General features: G+C 31.8%; 1 protein-coding gene across 3 annotated transcripts in view; it reads left to right on the top strand.

The window, feature by feature from the left end:
• The window catches only part of LOC124359887 (protein Daple-like), a 63,719-nt gene that overhangs the window by 33,898 nt on the left and 14,844 nt on the right, over nucleotides 1-14,977 (top strand). For 2 of the 3 annotated variants that reach the window (XM_046813002.1, XM_046813003.1), the window contains exons 16-23: nucleotides 885-1,083; nucleotides 2,256-2,543; nucleotides 3,347-3,547; nucleotides 7,051-7,196; nucleotides 11,316-11,408; nucleotides 12,159-12,222; nucleotides 12,829-12,913; nucleotides 14,408-14,490. In XM_046813002.1, coding sequence (XP_046668958.1) covers nucleotides 885-1,083; nucleotides 2,256-2,543; nucleotides 3,347-3,547; nucleotides 7,051-7,196; nucleotides 11,316-11,408; nucleotides 12,159-12,222; nucleotides 12,829-12,913; nucleotides 14,408-14,490 — 1,159 coding nt within the window. Of the gene's footprint in view, nucleotides 1-884; nucleotides 1,084-2,255; nucleotides 2,544-3,346; nucleotides 3,548-7,050; nucleotides 7,197-11,315; nucleotides 11,409-11,685; nucleotides 11,688-12,158; nucleotides 12,223-12,828; nucleotides 12,914-14,407; nucleotides 14,491-14,977 lie in introns of those variants that run through there. The other variant, XR_006922194.1, reaches the window with a different exon arrangement.

Raw genomic sequence — 14,977 nt, 5'->3', positions numbered from 1 at the left:
AATTCTTTTGGTTATTTATTTGAATGCCAAACCTGAAAATTAAAAAAAGAAATGCCAAGGTAAAATTTTATTGTTTTTATCTTTTATTTTTCTTGTAGTATAAGAAGTTTTTGAGTATATTTAGTGTTAACACTTTTTTGTATAAACAAACATAAAATAGCCAATAAATAACAAAGTTATGACATTTTATAATAACTGTATGCAAATTGCTAAAATGACATGGCACTTTAGGACGATACCTGTAAAAATACCCTTGGCATTATTGACCAGCATTCTAATAAATTATCTGGCACTGAACAGCTTCAAAAAGTCTGTGTATATTGAATTTTTTTTAATCTTACCTTTCTTCATCTGTTAACTAAGGACAAACAGGAATCATTGCTCTTGTAATACTGCTGAAATTATTGTAACAAGGTTATTTACTTCAGAATATCAGGTGGTTCAGCTGCCAGCCTTCAGCTTACTTGTGTTTCTTGTAGCTTATTTATTTGTACATAAATTTGGAATATTTTGTAAATAAAGTATCAGCAAACTGGAGCATAGTCATAGATTGAAATTTAATCTAATCTACAGTATATATTTCAGAATATCAAATATATACCTGGTAGCTTAGTGAGCAGTACGAAATTCAAATTGTTTAGTATATTATTTATATCCTATTTATCTAACTACAAGTAACTACATTCAAACATCATTGTTTAAAACTTTTCATGAATAGAGTAGTATGTTTAGCAGTGTAAAAAATTTGATTTTGACTGTCTCTTTATTTGGATTTTTTACAAGAATAAATTCTATAAAAGTAAGGCCATTTAAAAATAAAATCAATTAAATTAATTTTTGAAAGTATTTTGAGTCCCGATTATTAAGTTGTCATGGTTTGCCAGGATATTGTCAAGCCCAGAGGTGATGCGGCTGGTGAAGGAGCGGCTTTCACAAGACGAGGAGACAGCTAATGAGTTAGCAGCTCACAACGCTCGACTGGAGGTAGATGTGGCTACACTACAGTCCCAAATCTCCTCCTTCACCTCTCAGCTGACAGCCTTGCAACTCGCCAACTCGCAGCTGGTGGCTGAAAAAGAAGAGGTACAGTTAATTTCTTATTATTGTCTATAACATGTCATAGTTTTGTAATTTCCTTACTTGATAAATGATTATTTCCAAATAATTACTTGGTGTATGCTTTTTGCAAACAGAACTAGCTGTACCCATACCACTATAATATGAACATGTGTAGTAAAATGCAAAACTAATTTTGATTAGTTTATAAATTAAGATTTTTAAGTAGTTTGAGTTTTAAAACTTGTTAAAACCACCCATTAAAATTATACAAACAAAATTTTAATTTAGTAATACACTTGATAGCCTACAACCATCAATTCATCCAGTTTGATAGTGATTAGTTTTTGGTGGGGCAGTAAATCAAGTGAAATTTCAACAAAAACTACTGTACTAAACATTAGAATTAAAATTTTTAGTGTAGTATCCGAAAATAGATAGCCTACCTGGCATATGTATACTCTTTACTGAACTATAATTCTCCTTGTTCTGCGTTATTGCGTAAAAAGGCATTAAGATTTTGTCTATTTTTTGTTAATGTGAGTTTGCAGCAGTAAAAGTAATACATTAAATCACAGAAAAATTGAATTTTTGTAATATTGAAAGTGTAATGTTTACACAAATATTACTGTAACATGTTCCACTGCTTACAGTAATAAAGTGTGGAACAACTCACAATATTAGATAACCGCATTTAGATTGCCATTCGGTATGCAAAGTTTTAATTTCAAAGAATACTTTTCAGGAGAAAGGGAAAAGAAAAACGCTAAAAGAATATCTCTGAACTCTAAGCTAATTAAAAATATTTGATAAAGTGAAGGTTCTCAGTGTTGCTCATCTCGCAAAACAAGAACTTCCAGGGCAACACTGAGACAGAATAACAGTGTAGAGAGGAGGATTTCCTCCAATGACTATAACTGCCTTTAGGGCTGTATGGGGACCTCTAATTGTTCAAGGAAGGTTTCCTAATGTCATTCTGAAGGGATACAAGGCATAAAGCCCTCGTGCAAAAAGAAGGTTAAGGCTTCGGAGGAAGTGATTCCTTTAATAACCATAACAGACATGAGTTACTTTCTGAACAACCCCTTTAAGCGAAGAAATTCATTTTTTTAGAAAATGATTTCAATTTATATGGAATTGCCTTTAAATGTGTAAAAGTTAAGAAATTTGGAAGGGCTATAAATATGAATTGGTTAAAGGTTTTGAAGAACCATGCAGACCTGCAAAATGAACATCAGCAGATGTTGGTGGACCAGCTGACTCTACAAAAGCTTCATGAACAGCTGACAAGTGAGTATGACAGCCTGGTGAAGGAGAGAGAGGCCCTGAAGATAAGTTATCGGGACCTGCGTGCAGATCAGCGTCAGCTCAAGGAAAACTATGACATCCTCACCACCACCATTGAGTCTCTGCGAGGAGAGAGAGATACATTTAGAGAGGAAAGCCGTTCTCTCGGTAATCTGCGAGCTGAACATTCCAAACTGAAGGTTAGAAATATGTTATCTGCTTTTAGTAATAAAAACACTTGCCACTGATGTTGTTTATTCTTAGCTTTGATCACATTAACTGACTTTAAGTAATGATGTGAGAAATGAAATTATTACTACTATTTATTTTATAATCTGAATTAAAGGATAATATGTACATAAAATAGATGCATAGAAAGATGGCAATAGGTTAACAACACGAAACTCTTCTTTTGCCTCTCCAACCATTAATTTCACATTTTTCAATAAATGCTGCAACATATTTAAATGTAGAAATCACAAGTTTGTTAATTTATAGTAATGGAATTAATGTATATAACTAGTTGTATATTCATTAAAATTCACAGTTTAATTATTTAACACATCAGAAGAAATTGAGACTTTTAAGTTTTAAATAATAGTCATATAAGCGTCAGTCAATAAAATAAAATAAGAACTTTCAATCTTGTTATCCCATTGGCTAATGCTGATATAACCTTGTGTAACTATTATTTCTTTGTTTGATAGTTGTTTTTAATTTTTGTGAAGCTATATATTTTAATTATGTATTCTGAAAAAAGATATGACATTTGTATTTTTTATTCTTTTCTGTCCTCCTATTTCAGAAGGAGCTATCAAAATTCTATGTGGCTGACATTTCATTCTTTGGAGAAATTCCTCTAACAACTATTAAAATATTAATTGTCCTCTTATAAATTGAATATTTTGCCTCTCAAACTATTGAAATAAGATCTTTATAAGATTCTTGATAAGAAATTCCAATTTTAAATATGTACAACTTAAAATAAAATCTGTAATTGTAGGATGATTTCCGTAACCTGTTTACTGCAAGTGAGAAGGTGAAGAGCGAGTACCGCGGGCTGCAGGAGGAGTATAAGAATGTACGAGGAGAGGCGTGCAGGCTGCGGTTGACAGTGACTGAGCTCCAAGGAGAGTTGGCCGCTCGCACAGATAGAATCACAACTCTGGAAGTGCAGCTGTCCAAACTGTCCAGCCAGTGTGAGGTAATCCTGTAAACATCCTTCACGTTGTGTTGACATCTTCTTAGGTTGCGTTTTATTTGTTTTTGTCCTGAGAGTTTGGTAAATATGATTTGTTTGATAAAACGTATTGTTTTTAATACGGCAGGGAACAAATAGTTATATATTTATTGATTCATAATTGTTGTAACATTTGAAACAAAAATGATGCTGCATAAAGACTAAAACTTTAGTTTGTGCAAAGACAACAATTATTAGTTTACGCATAGCATCAAATTCATTAGTTGGACACAATGCTATGGATAAAAAGTAAATGTTAAAATTTGTTTAGAAAAAATCAGCATTGTTGGATTATAGGTAAATGATGTGATATTAGAGTGGGTGGGTTGAAAGGGGGGAGGGGTGATTGATGTAAGAGAGATTGATTCATATAATAAATAATATTTTCTTGCTCCCTCTTTTTGGAGTAATTTTGAAGTGTACTCTAACGGTGAAATCAAATTTTCCTACACACTATATATATACAGTGTCCAAAAAGTCCCGGGTCGGTTGAATATTTTTCAAAATATTTAAAATAGAGCTACAAAACCTTTCACAAAGTTACTGGACATAAAAATCTATTTTATCACATATTCAGTGATCCGCTACTTCCTCAGGGGGGCGGCCCGCTAGGAGTCAGAAGAAAATCTTAAATGTAAGCATAGGTTGATATGCATATCAAATTAAAGGTCTATATTAGTAGAGTACAGAGCCACAAACCCGACCTCAAACGGATAACCGAGTCAAAAATGGCAGCCGTTCAAAGATGGCAAGAGTTTGGGTCCAAAAAGTCCCGGGTCGGTTGAATATTTTTCAAAATATTTAAAATAGAGCTACAAAACCTTACACAAAGTTACTGGACATAAAAATCTATTTTATCACATATTCAGTCATCCGCTACTTCCTCAGGGGGGCGGCCCGCTAGGAGTCAGAAGAAAATCTTAAATGTAAGCATAGGTTGATATGCATATCAAATTAAAGGTCTATATTAGTAGAGTACAGAGCCACAAACCCGACCTCAAACGGATAACCGAGTCAAAAATGGCAGCCGTTCAAAGATGGCAAGAGTTTGGGTCCAAAAAGTCCCGGGTCGGTTGAATATTTTTCAAAATATTTAAAATAGAGCTACAAAACCTTACACAAAGTTACTGGACATAAAAATCTATTTTATCACATATTCAGTCATCCGCTACTTCCTCAGGGGGGCGGCCCGCTAGGAGTCGGAAAAAAATCTTAAATGTAAGCATAGGTTGATATGCATATCAAATTAAAGGTCTATATTAGTAGAGTACAGAGCCGCAAACCCGACCTCAAACGGACAACCGAGTCAAAAATGACAGCTATTCAAAGATGGCTAAGAGTTTGCAACTTAGGTTAATGTAACAAAATACACTGAGCTTTTTGATTTTAACTTTACTAACCCAAAACTGTTTACAATTTAATGAGTTATTCAAATGACCCTCAAACACCTCAAGAAACACCTCATGTCCATTTTTTAATGTTAGGAAAGTTAAAGTCAAAAATCTCATCAGTGTATTTTGTTACATTAACCTAAGTTGCAAACTCTAGCCATCTTTGAACGGCTGTCATTTTTGACTCGGTCATCCGTTTGAGGTCGGGTTTGTGGCTCTGTACTCTACTAATATAGACCTTTAATTTGACATGCATATCAACCTATGCTTACATTTAAGATTTTCTTCTGACTCCTAGCGGGCCGCCCCCCTGAGGAAGTAGCGGATGACTGAATATGTGATAAAGTAGATTTTTATGTCCAGTAACTTTGTGTAAGGTTTTGTAGCTCTATTTTAAATATTTTGAAAAATATTCAACCGACCCGGGACTTTTTGGACCCAAACTCTTGCCATCTTTGAACGGCTGCCATTTTTGACTCGGTTATCCGTTTGAGGTCAGGTTTGTGGCTCTGTACTCTACTAATATAGACCTTTAATTTGATATGCATATCAACCTATGCTTACATTTAAGATTTTCTTCTGACTCCTAGCGGGCCGCCCCCCTGAGGAAGTAGCGGATCACTGAATATGTGATAAAATAGATTTTTATGTCCAGTAACTTTCTGTAAGGTTTTGTAGCTCTATTTAAAATATTTTGAAAAATATTTAACCGACCCGGGACTTTTTGGACACCCTGTATACATATACATCCTATTCACTGTATAACAACTAGATTTTTGTAATAAAGAATATTTATTGCTGCTTTATTTTCTAAATTTACTAATTAGAACTGCATCCCACTTGTTATTGTCCTTAGAAATGTGATTCAGTACTAAGCTAAAAAATTATTCCCTACTTTATTTCAACTAGTTCCTATCATACTGACAGAACCACTAATCAAAATGAAAAACAAAACTCACGCATGATAACAACTTGCAAAACACACAATGAATGGTAATGTTCTGTTTAAATTAAACCAATATTTTAGTTTTTTAAAAGTCAACACATCCACTAGAGTACAGTAGGAATCAATTGGAACTAATATACAGTTGTAGTTCAATGGTAAACTATTAGAGGCTCTAGTCAATCACTTTACTACTCAACCAAACAGATTATGGAAGTGATACAATATAGGTATGGCAGTCAAGACATTTAATTAAAAAGAATAATAAGTAGTATATTTACTTTGTGTTGACACTCATTTAAACAGTAGGTCTAGTAGCCAATAATGCTTCCAAAAATTTAAATAAATAAAACAAACTTTCTTATGAATAGAAATAAATAGAGGAGTTACTATAGCAAAATGTTATTTTAAACATGAAAAGAAATAATTATAGTGTATATTAGTGATTAAAGATGGAAACAAAGTGAAAGCGGTGCAGCACTACATTTGCCTGAAAAGTTCTGTGACAGTATTTTGTCTGTGACGTTGTTTGTGTTTTCTGGCAACAATGTCTTGCCAGTTTTGTATATAGATAATGTTTGCACCCATCTTACCGTCTCTATACAGTTATGTATCACAAAAAATAGCTAACATGGACTTAAGTTAGTATGGATAAGTCCAGTAATCAAACTACTTTGAGCTTATTTTACTTCACTACAAATTTAACTGATTCATTTATTTAAAAATCGTATCCAGTTATTATGTTTATAGTTCTTTTAACAGTTCTTGAACACAATTATTTTGTCTTAATTAATTCATTGCTCTCGTACTTTTCTTTTGTAATTTCAACATTTAGTTCAGATTGTTTTAGTAATAGCAGGGGCATTGTACTCGGGCATGGAAAACGCAATGTAACCGATATGTAAAAATGCACATGCTGTGTAAAAAATCTACAATGATCTAAACTTGAATGTCAGTAAATTTTTAAGAGAAATTTATGAAATCCATAGTAAAATTGCAGTATTAAGAACTATCAATTTATTCTCTTTAGAAAATTATTAAAACTGTACAGATTTTGTGAATAGTCATAAAGACCTTCCAACTATCTTGAATGTATTGTAAAGATTTTATTTACAAAATGCAGTATTGTGTAGCTGCTGAACCAAGTGAAAATGGGACTGGAGGAGGATCGTCGCTCGTTGATGGAGCATGTCAGCCTGCTGTTCAACCAGTATCATGAATTACTAACCCACTCACTCGAGGACAAGGAACATTACCATACAGAAGAGAAACTGTTTAGGTTGGTATCAGGTTGTATTTGTCAACTCAATCAGTGTCTCTTAAGATGTAACTGTATAACAATGACATTTGTATGTAGTTTGAACCCATAGGTGTTGTGTAATGTACATGTTCTTTTTGAAGTATATTCTGTATGAAAATTTATTGGATTAATAGAGTTTGAATCATCTAAATATCCATTACTTTAACATCCATATTCCTTCACAGAATTCTCTTTTAACTTGGGTTTGTCTGTGGAATTTGTTTTTATAATAAATTCCTATAAACTGTAGGTTTAAAATCACTGTCACATTGAATGCGGTGGCTACTCCTATATTCGGAGGTGCACCATGTGTTGGAGGTGTATTACAGCGAAAAAAGAATGCATTTTGTTCCAAATACAACCAACACCAAACCCATCGTATTTCAGTTTTCGACTAGTTTTGTGTTCTATTTTACATGGTATGTTTCTTGAAGTAATGATATTTCTAATGGTTAAAGTTGTTTTCATTAGGTTTTTACCCAAAACAACATATTTTCTTCGGACAATTTTTTTGAAAGTATTTCAAAACATTTGACACTAAAATCTATTTAAGCGCCTTCGCATGGGCCGTGGGGAAGTTGAAGCAACTTGCATGACAATAAATCATGTACGCTCACCATCTCATTGAAGACATCGACAGCAATATGGTAGAACACTATAATTTGTGTGTCGCTATGTTTGCTGGTGGGAAAAGAACAAATCTTATTCAAAAGAATGCATACAAAATAAGATGTGCCGCAGCTGTATTTAGCCACAACACTGGTACTCCAATCTACAAACTCCATAAAGTCATGATGAGCCCAAGTCCTGGTATGTATGCAAAAAAATACAAGTCGTCTGTGAAAAGGAAAGCTGAACGTGATTGTAACAGACAGGCCAAACAACAAAAAGTACAAAGATCACTGCAGCTATCTGCGCCCACGTCATCAAATGACAAGTTGGATTACGGGCCACATGCTCAAAAGCCGGATATTGATCATGGAGTGTACACGATAAAGGCTAAAGAATTTATTTGAAAACTACAAAAAAATGAAAATGAATTAAAGGCATTGGATCGAGCCACAGTGATGCAGAAGAGCTAATAATGAGTGATTAGAAGAACGAAGAGCCAATAAGAGAATCTGTTCAAACTATTAAACCTCAACAGGTAAATCTAAATGTTTAATGCAATACGGCCCAACATGCACAATATAAATAAAATATTTTATGCGACTGTTTTCATGATTTATATACATGTATAGTATACAACCAAATAATTTAAGGTTTAGGATATCATAACGTAAAACATTTAGTCTTCTGCTTTAGAGTTGTTATTAAAAGGGTGCTTAAGATAACATTATGTTGAATGTTGATAATGTTATTCATCATTGAATAATTTTGGTTTTCCCGGGATAACTGTCCTGAAGTCTCAATCTTCACTGCAGCAATCTTTTCAGGGTCAGCAATGGCATAAGAGTAACTGTTTTGTTTCTTTGTAGTTCCATCTTATATTTATTTTATATAATTTTGTAAATAGTAGGAATTTAAAATTAGATTATACTTAAATATTGCTAATGTTATTCTGCTTGTTCATGTTGTTTTATATTAAATAAATATAATAGTGTCCGCTAGTTGATATTTGTAATGAATTGTATATTTTATTAATAATGTTATTTTTATTTATCTTACCATATAGGTAACTGTTTTGTTGGTTGTTTTTCATTTTATTATATCATATACAACTTGTGGATATTATAAATAACAGTGTGTCACATGATGGGTTGCTTAATGTCCTTAGTGATTTGAATATAAAAGGCAAGGAATACAATTGGTTTAGGTCATATTTGAAGAATAGACAGCAGTGTACTCAAATTCAACACATTTTAAACTATGTTGGAAGTCAATATAATTACATTAGAACCTATTTTTCAAAATTTAAAATAGTAAAACGTGACGTTCCTCAAGGTTCTATCCTGGGCCCTCTTTTATTTCTCTGTTATTTAAAGGGGCTCCCTGGGACGGTTTCAGGTGGAGGCTCAATATGCCTTTATGCTGACGATGCAAGTATTACGGTTTCAGGTAATAAAGAGGAAGACATTGAGCTTTTATCTTTTTTAAACCTTCTAACTGTTAAAGATTTCCTGAGTTCCAAAAATCTCTTGCTAAACCCAAATAAATCAAATTTTCTATCGTTCAGTACCAAACAATCAAGATTACAATTTGAGCCTAACATATATTTAGAAAAGTCAAAATTGAATCAAGTAGACAATACAAAGTTTTTTTGGAATAATATTAGATCGGAATTTAGATTGGGAGAAACATGTTGATTATGTGGTAAAAAAAATGTCCTCCGGTCTATTTACTTTACGCCAAATGTGAAGGGTGTGTAGCATTGAGACATTGAAAGCCATCTACTTTGCTATGGTAAATTCCCATATGTCTTACAATATAGGCATATACGGAGCCACAACTAAAAGAAATCTGGACAGAATCTTATTACAACAAAAAAAAGCTTTAAGAATAATTTTTAACCTAAAACAAAGAGATACAGTGAAACCATACTTTTCTCAACTTCGAATTTTGACTGTATATGATCTATACATTTATGAAACTGTTTTATACGTAAAAAAATACAACAACCCAATTAATATTTTAAATCATCATGATTACAATTTAAGACGTAGCAGATATGTGGAACAACATAGGCTGAAGTTTTATGAAAAGAAAACTAGTTTCATCGGCACAAAATTTTTGTTTAACCTTCCTCTCAATATTCAAAATGAGCAAAATTATGAAAAATTCAAAATACTACTTAAAGATTATTTATTAACGTTATCCTTGTATTCTTTTGAAGACTTTTTTTGTTTCAATATGTAAATAACTTTTAAGTATTGTTGGGTATGTTTAGAAATGTATAAAATCCCCTTAAATTACCTAATAATTACCTTAAGTAATAACTGCCTTGATGTAAAAATGCTTTAACTTACTCTGTAGAAGGCTACATAGCCAAATCTTACTTTTTCAGTGAGTGTCAAACTGATTTTTATGTTTTAATATATAAATGATAAATTTATATTGAGATTTATTGTGACGCTATTCTTGTAATCTGTTACATGTCTGAATAAAGAAATTTTGAATTTGAATCAAAGTAAATTATAATTATTATTTTTCATTAATATACAGTATATTTATAGTTGTATATTATGCTATTATTAAACACATACTTTCTTCTATGTTTTATTGCAAATGCAAATGCAAATTTATAGTTAAATATTTTGTAATTTTTCTTCAGTTATTTTATTGTTTGTATTTAATTGCAGAACTCTGAAAACCGTTAGAAAATAGTGTAATTGTATTGAGGTGGCAAGTATTATACATTAAAATTAAGATGCTTAAAATACACTCTCAATAAAATATTATTTTATGAAGTTAAATATATATTTTCTTCCTAAAAGCTTTATTTGCTAAGAAACAATACTTTATAAAGTGTTTAAAGAGATACATTTAAACTATTGTTACAAACTATATTTGAAAGAAATTACATCGTGTTTTACAAAATCTCGTTTTACTGAATCAATGCCTTCTCAACAAGGAAGCCGGATTCCATTCTCAAGCCTGGCCAGACCCGACCGAGGGTGTTTGTTGATATTGCCTCGTCACATTTGGGACAACGGGACTTTGACAGGTGCAAAACTACCGAGGAGCCCTTCCGTATCCTGTTCTAAAAATACAATATACTGTCTTGAGCTTTCGTCTCTTGTACGTAGTTCCAACAGCACCTATGGAGAGAGTCAGTCGACAATTAAATCTTTGCTGGATGGAGCACCCCCTTAATGTGGCTAATATATTCTTAGCCCACTTACATAAGTGATTAGTTCTCATTTCAACTATGGAAGAATCCCTTCAAAATTAGAAATAATAAAACTAATGCTTATTAATAAAAAATACTATCTCTACATGCAGATTTCAATAATTTCAGTATACACTAAAATCTTGGAGAAATATTCCAGAGATCAGAAAGGTACAATGATGTAAAAAATATGCAGCCTGGAATTATCAGGAAGTATGTTAGAAAGGATTAATATGACATATTAATACCATAAATGTATTTATGTTTAGGGACAAACTCAACAACTTGTGTAGACAGAAAGAGAAATTAGAAGAGAAAATAATGGAACACTACAGGCGACTAGATAGTTGTCCAACAAAAAAGTGAGTACAACTGTGAGAAACTAAAGTGTATGTTTAAGAAAACTGTATGCATCTCTCTATTTTTAGTTCAAGACAAGCCAACTTGTGATTTGTAAAATTCTTATGCTCACTTTTATTTTTAGCTGAGTTGAAATATGCCAAGAGTTGTGAATAATTATTGCCTATTCATTGTTTAGTTTAGGTCTGTTATGAGGTGTAATAAATAGCTTGTGATTCTCCCAAATCACCAATACAGTTGGAGAGGGTTAACATAACTCAATATCTGGTTTCACATTAGAAGTTTAAAATATAGCCTTGCCTACATTGTAGTATTTTTCTTGTTAATAAATAGATGACAGTCTCAATATAAAACATAGTATTTTGCTTTTGCTTTTTAATGATTGTGCTACTATTATTTGTTGCCAGATACATTGTGACATCATTTATTAATCTCTTGCCAATTCTATGTTCACCCTATAGCAATCTTGTGGTTTCTTCCCTTAATAAAGGGATTCTTGATAAATTGGCTTTAGCTAATCATTTTCTAGTTCTGCTTTGTTCCATGATATACCCCACATCTACCCCACACCATCCCTCCACTCAATGAGCATAGTTTATGAACAGCTCAAAAATGTTTGTTTTAAAGGCTAGATGCATATTAACAATAAATATTACTTGTTAACATTGTAGGGATGTCGTACTTTAAATGTTTATGTATTCAATTTCTTAGTCTATTTGTGAAATTTCTAAAAATGTTTAATTTGTGCTTAGAAAAAGTATTGGGGCCAGCTTAGTGAGAAGAATGCGGAAGGCTGGCTCAGATTTTATTAGTAAGGTAATGTATATTTCTTTTTGTCCTTATTGAATTATATGTACTTTTAATTTATATTTTAACTTTTGGTTTGTAATTAGGTATGTTATTTTTTTACAAAGACAAATCTCATAACAAATAGAAATTAATGTGAGACCAGTATAGAAATGTTTAGGAGTTTTTTGTTGTTAATAAATAATCCTAACATTTTGAATTCAAGGAATAGGTTGAAAGATAGGGCTAATATTATCTCTTAGCAAACCACATTAAAGCCAGCAAGTTTTCTCTCCCTTATCCCACCCATATCTTTCTCTACATGTTTTTGTTTTATATATTCCATACATTCCAGATCTGTAAAAGCCCAGATTTGATAGTTTAACACCAACAAAGCTGTACATTATTAGAGAAAAATACTAGAGAAGAAGAATCTTTCTTGTTTTGAATACTTTAATCTTTAATCATTTAGAACCTTAATTAATATTAAAGTAAAATTGAAGAGTGCAAAAACCAGGTTTTAATGTAAGAGTTTTGTTAGGTTAAGAAGAGCACCTTTACTCGATCAGAAAGGTTTTAAGTAGTTTTAATTTCATTAGACCATTTTAAGGGAATAAAATTTAATTATTCAAACAGAGCCGTAGATCATGGCATGAAGATGCAACAAGAAGAGGAGGCACTGACTCAGATACAAGTCTTGAAGATGTACGCACCAGGCAGGGTAAATATGTTTGTACAATCTCACTACACAGTAGTTCACTGTCAGTTAAAAATGTTTATATTTATTTCATAACACTTTATATGTCAAGCCATGAACATTTGATGAATTATTTGTTAGAATTAGTTAGCATTTTTTGTCCCATATAAATTTTAAAATTATATTTAAATGCCAATTTGTGGTCACAAATCAGCACACACAAAATCTGGTTCCTTTGTAATCTTCCCAAATGGTATTGAAAGTATTTATAAAATGTCTACATATCATAAGACCAACTCCTAGTTTTTTAAGATAGTTGTTGAGACTTTCTTTTAGTATGATTATCCTATTATTGATTCTGAACAGTGAAACAAAGCACATTGAATGTGGGGAAGGAACATACAAAATAGGAAATAAAAAAACCTGTTTACTATAAAAGATTATCAGTTTTTATGTAAAGAGTACAACAAAACTGTTGTTTTCCTTGCACTCAACCTACTACTTTTCCTTGAACGAGTACTGTGTAGCCGATAACTCAAATAACTGTGAATCTTTGTCCATGTACAAATATACACTTTTCAAATCTGTATGTTTACAAAGTAATACATGCGCTTAATATTATGTTCATGATATTCAAGTTATTATACGTTGTTTGTGTTATTAATTGTTTATATAAACATTTATTTATTTTCACTATTACAGAATTTAAAAAAGCTGTGATCGGTCTGTGCCCTTTATTTTTTTATTTTTCCATTGCATTCTTTTGCTGTGATTAGATATCTACATGTATGATGTAGGACAATAACACATCAGCAGCTGTGACTGCTTCGGCTGGCCAGAGATGTGATGACCATATGGCCATCATATTGGTGTGATAGCACACTTAAATCATTCAAAAACTTGAATAGAATAAATTAAATATACAAAAGTCAATTCTGTTGGATTTGTGACCTAAAAATGTATAAACAATAATCTAACTGCATGCCATTTTAGTGGCATTTATTTGGATGATCGTTGCCTAGTATTAAGTTATACTATTACATCCTTCAGCTGACCATCAGCATGATCGCTCTAGTGCACATTCACCCTTACACAATGGTTTCTGTTTTTATCTACATTATTCATTACGTTTAACAATGATGCCTAGTTGTGATATGGCAGAGCATTAAGTGGCATTTTTAAGAGGGAGTAATCAACACATTGCAAATAATAAAATAAAAGGTGTTTTTGCTTGTTAAATTTCATGCCTAAAAATATAAACTTGTGTTAATTTTTAAATTTATAGAAAACATTACAAGTTTTATAAAATGATTTATTTTATTTTTCATCAAGAGAAATTTACTATTTATCATGTATCTTTTACTTTGATTTAAAAAAATAATTATAGAATAAATATATATGACAGAAGGGCTGCCTCTTTGTACAAACATATTGCATGGATACATTTCCTTATATTATCTTGTTTTTAATACATGTACAGTTGGAACCATTGATTTGTAAAATAATGTAATGTTTCAGATGGTCTGAGTGGCCTCGGAACTCCTGGCACTCGCAGAGCTGTCTACTACTCAGCAGATGAGAACAATTCTGCTTCCGCCAATGTAAGTAGTGGAGATTCCTTGTCTTACTCTTTTAGTTGCTCTTACTATTAATTACTTACATTTTATATACACTTGTATAGTGTATTAAGTTTTACCATAATTGTTTCATTTACAAAAAATGTGTGTTATATGGTTTCAAAATGCATTTACTGTTTTTGTAAATAATGTGGTTTTGGAATTAAAATTGTCATTCATGTTGTGCAAGAGGCTTCACTGAGGTTTAATACAAAATTTCAAGGCTAAAGTTCATTTTATTATTGACAGATAATTATGTGGCAAAGCAAGTTTTACATCCTCAGGTTAACAAAAGAGAAATTATGTCTGTCTATTGAGTGATACTACTTCAACGACGTTTAACCAAATCCATGGTTGGACTCGCATCGGCATACAACACATTCTTGTCTATGTAAAAATTAAGTTTAATGCAAAATTTCAAGTCTGCAGATGAAATATTCTAAAAATATCTTGTTATTCATTTCGATATTTT

Source organism: Homalodisca vitripennis, chromosome 4, assembly GCF_021130785.1.
Source record: "Homalodisca vitripennis isolate AUS2020 chromosome 4, UT_GWSS_2.1, whole genome shotgun sequence".
Classification (NCBI taxonomy): Eukaryota; Metazoa; Arthropoda; class Insecta; order Hemiptera; family Cicadellidae; genus Homalodisca; species Homalodisca vitripennis.
The sequence above is the reverse complement of the archived record's forward strand: the minus strand, read 5'-3'. Positions and strand labels throughout refer to the sequence as shown.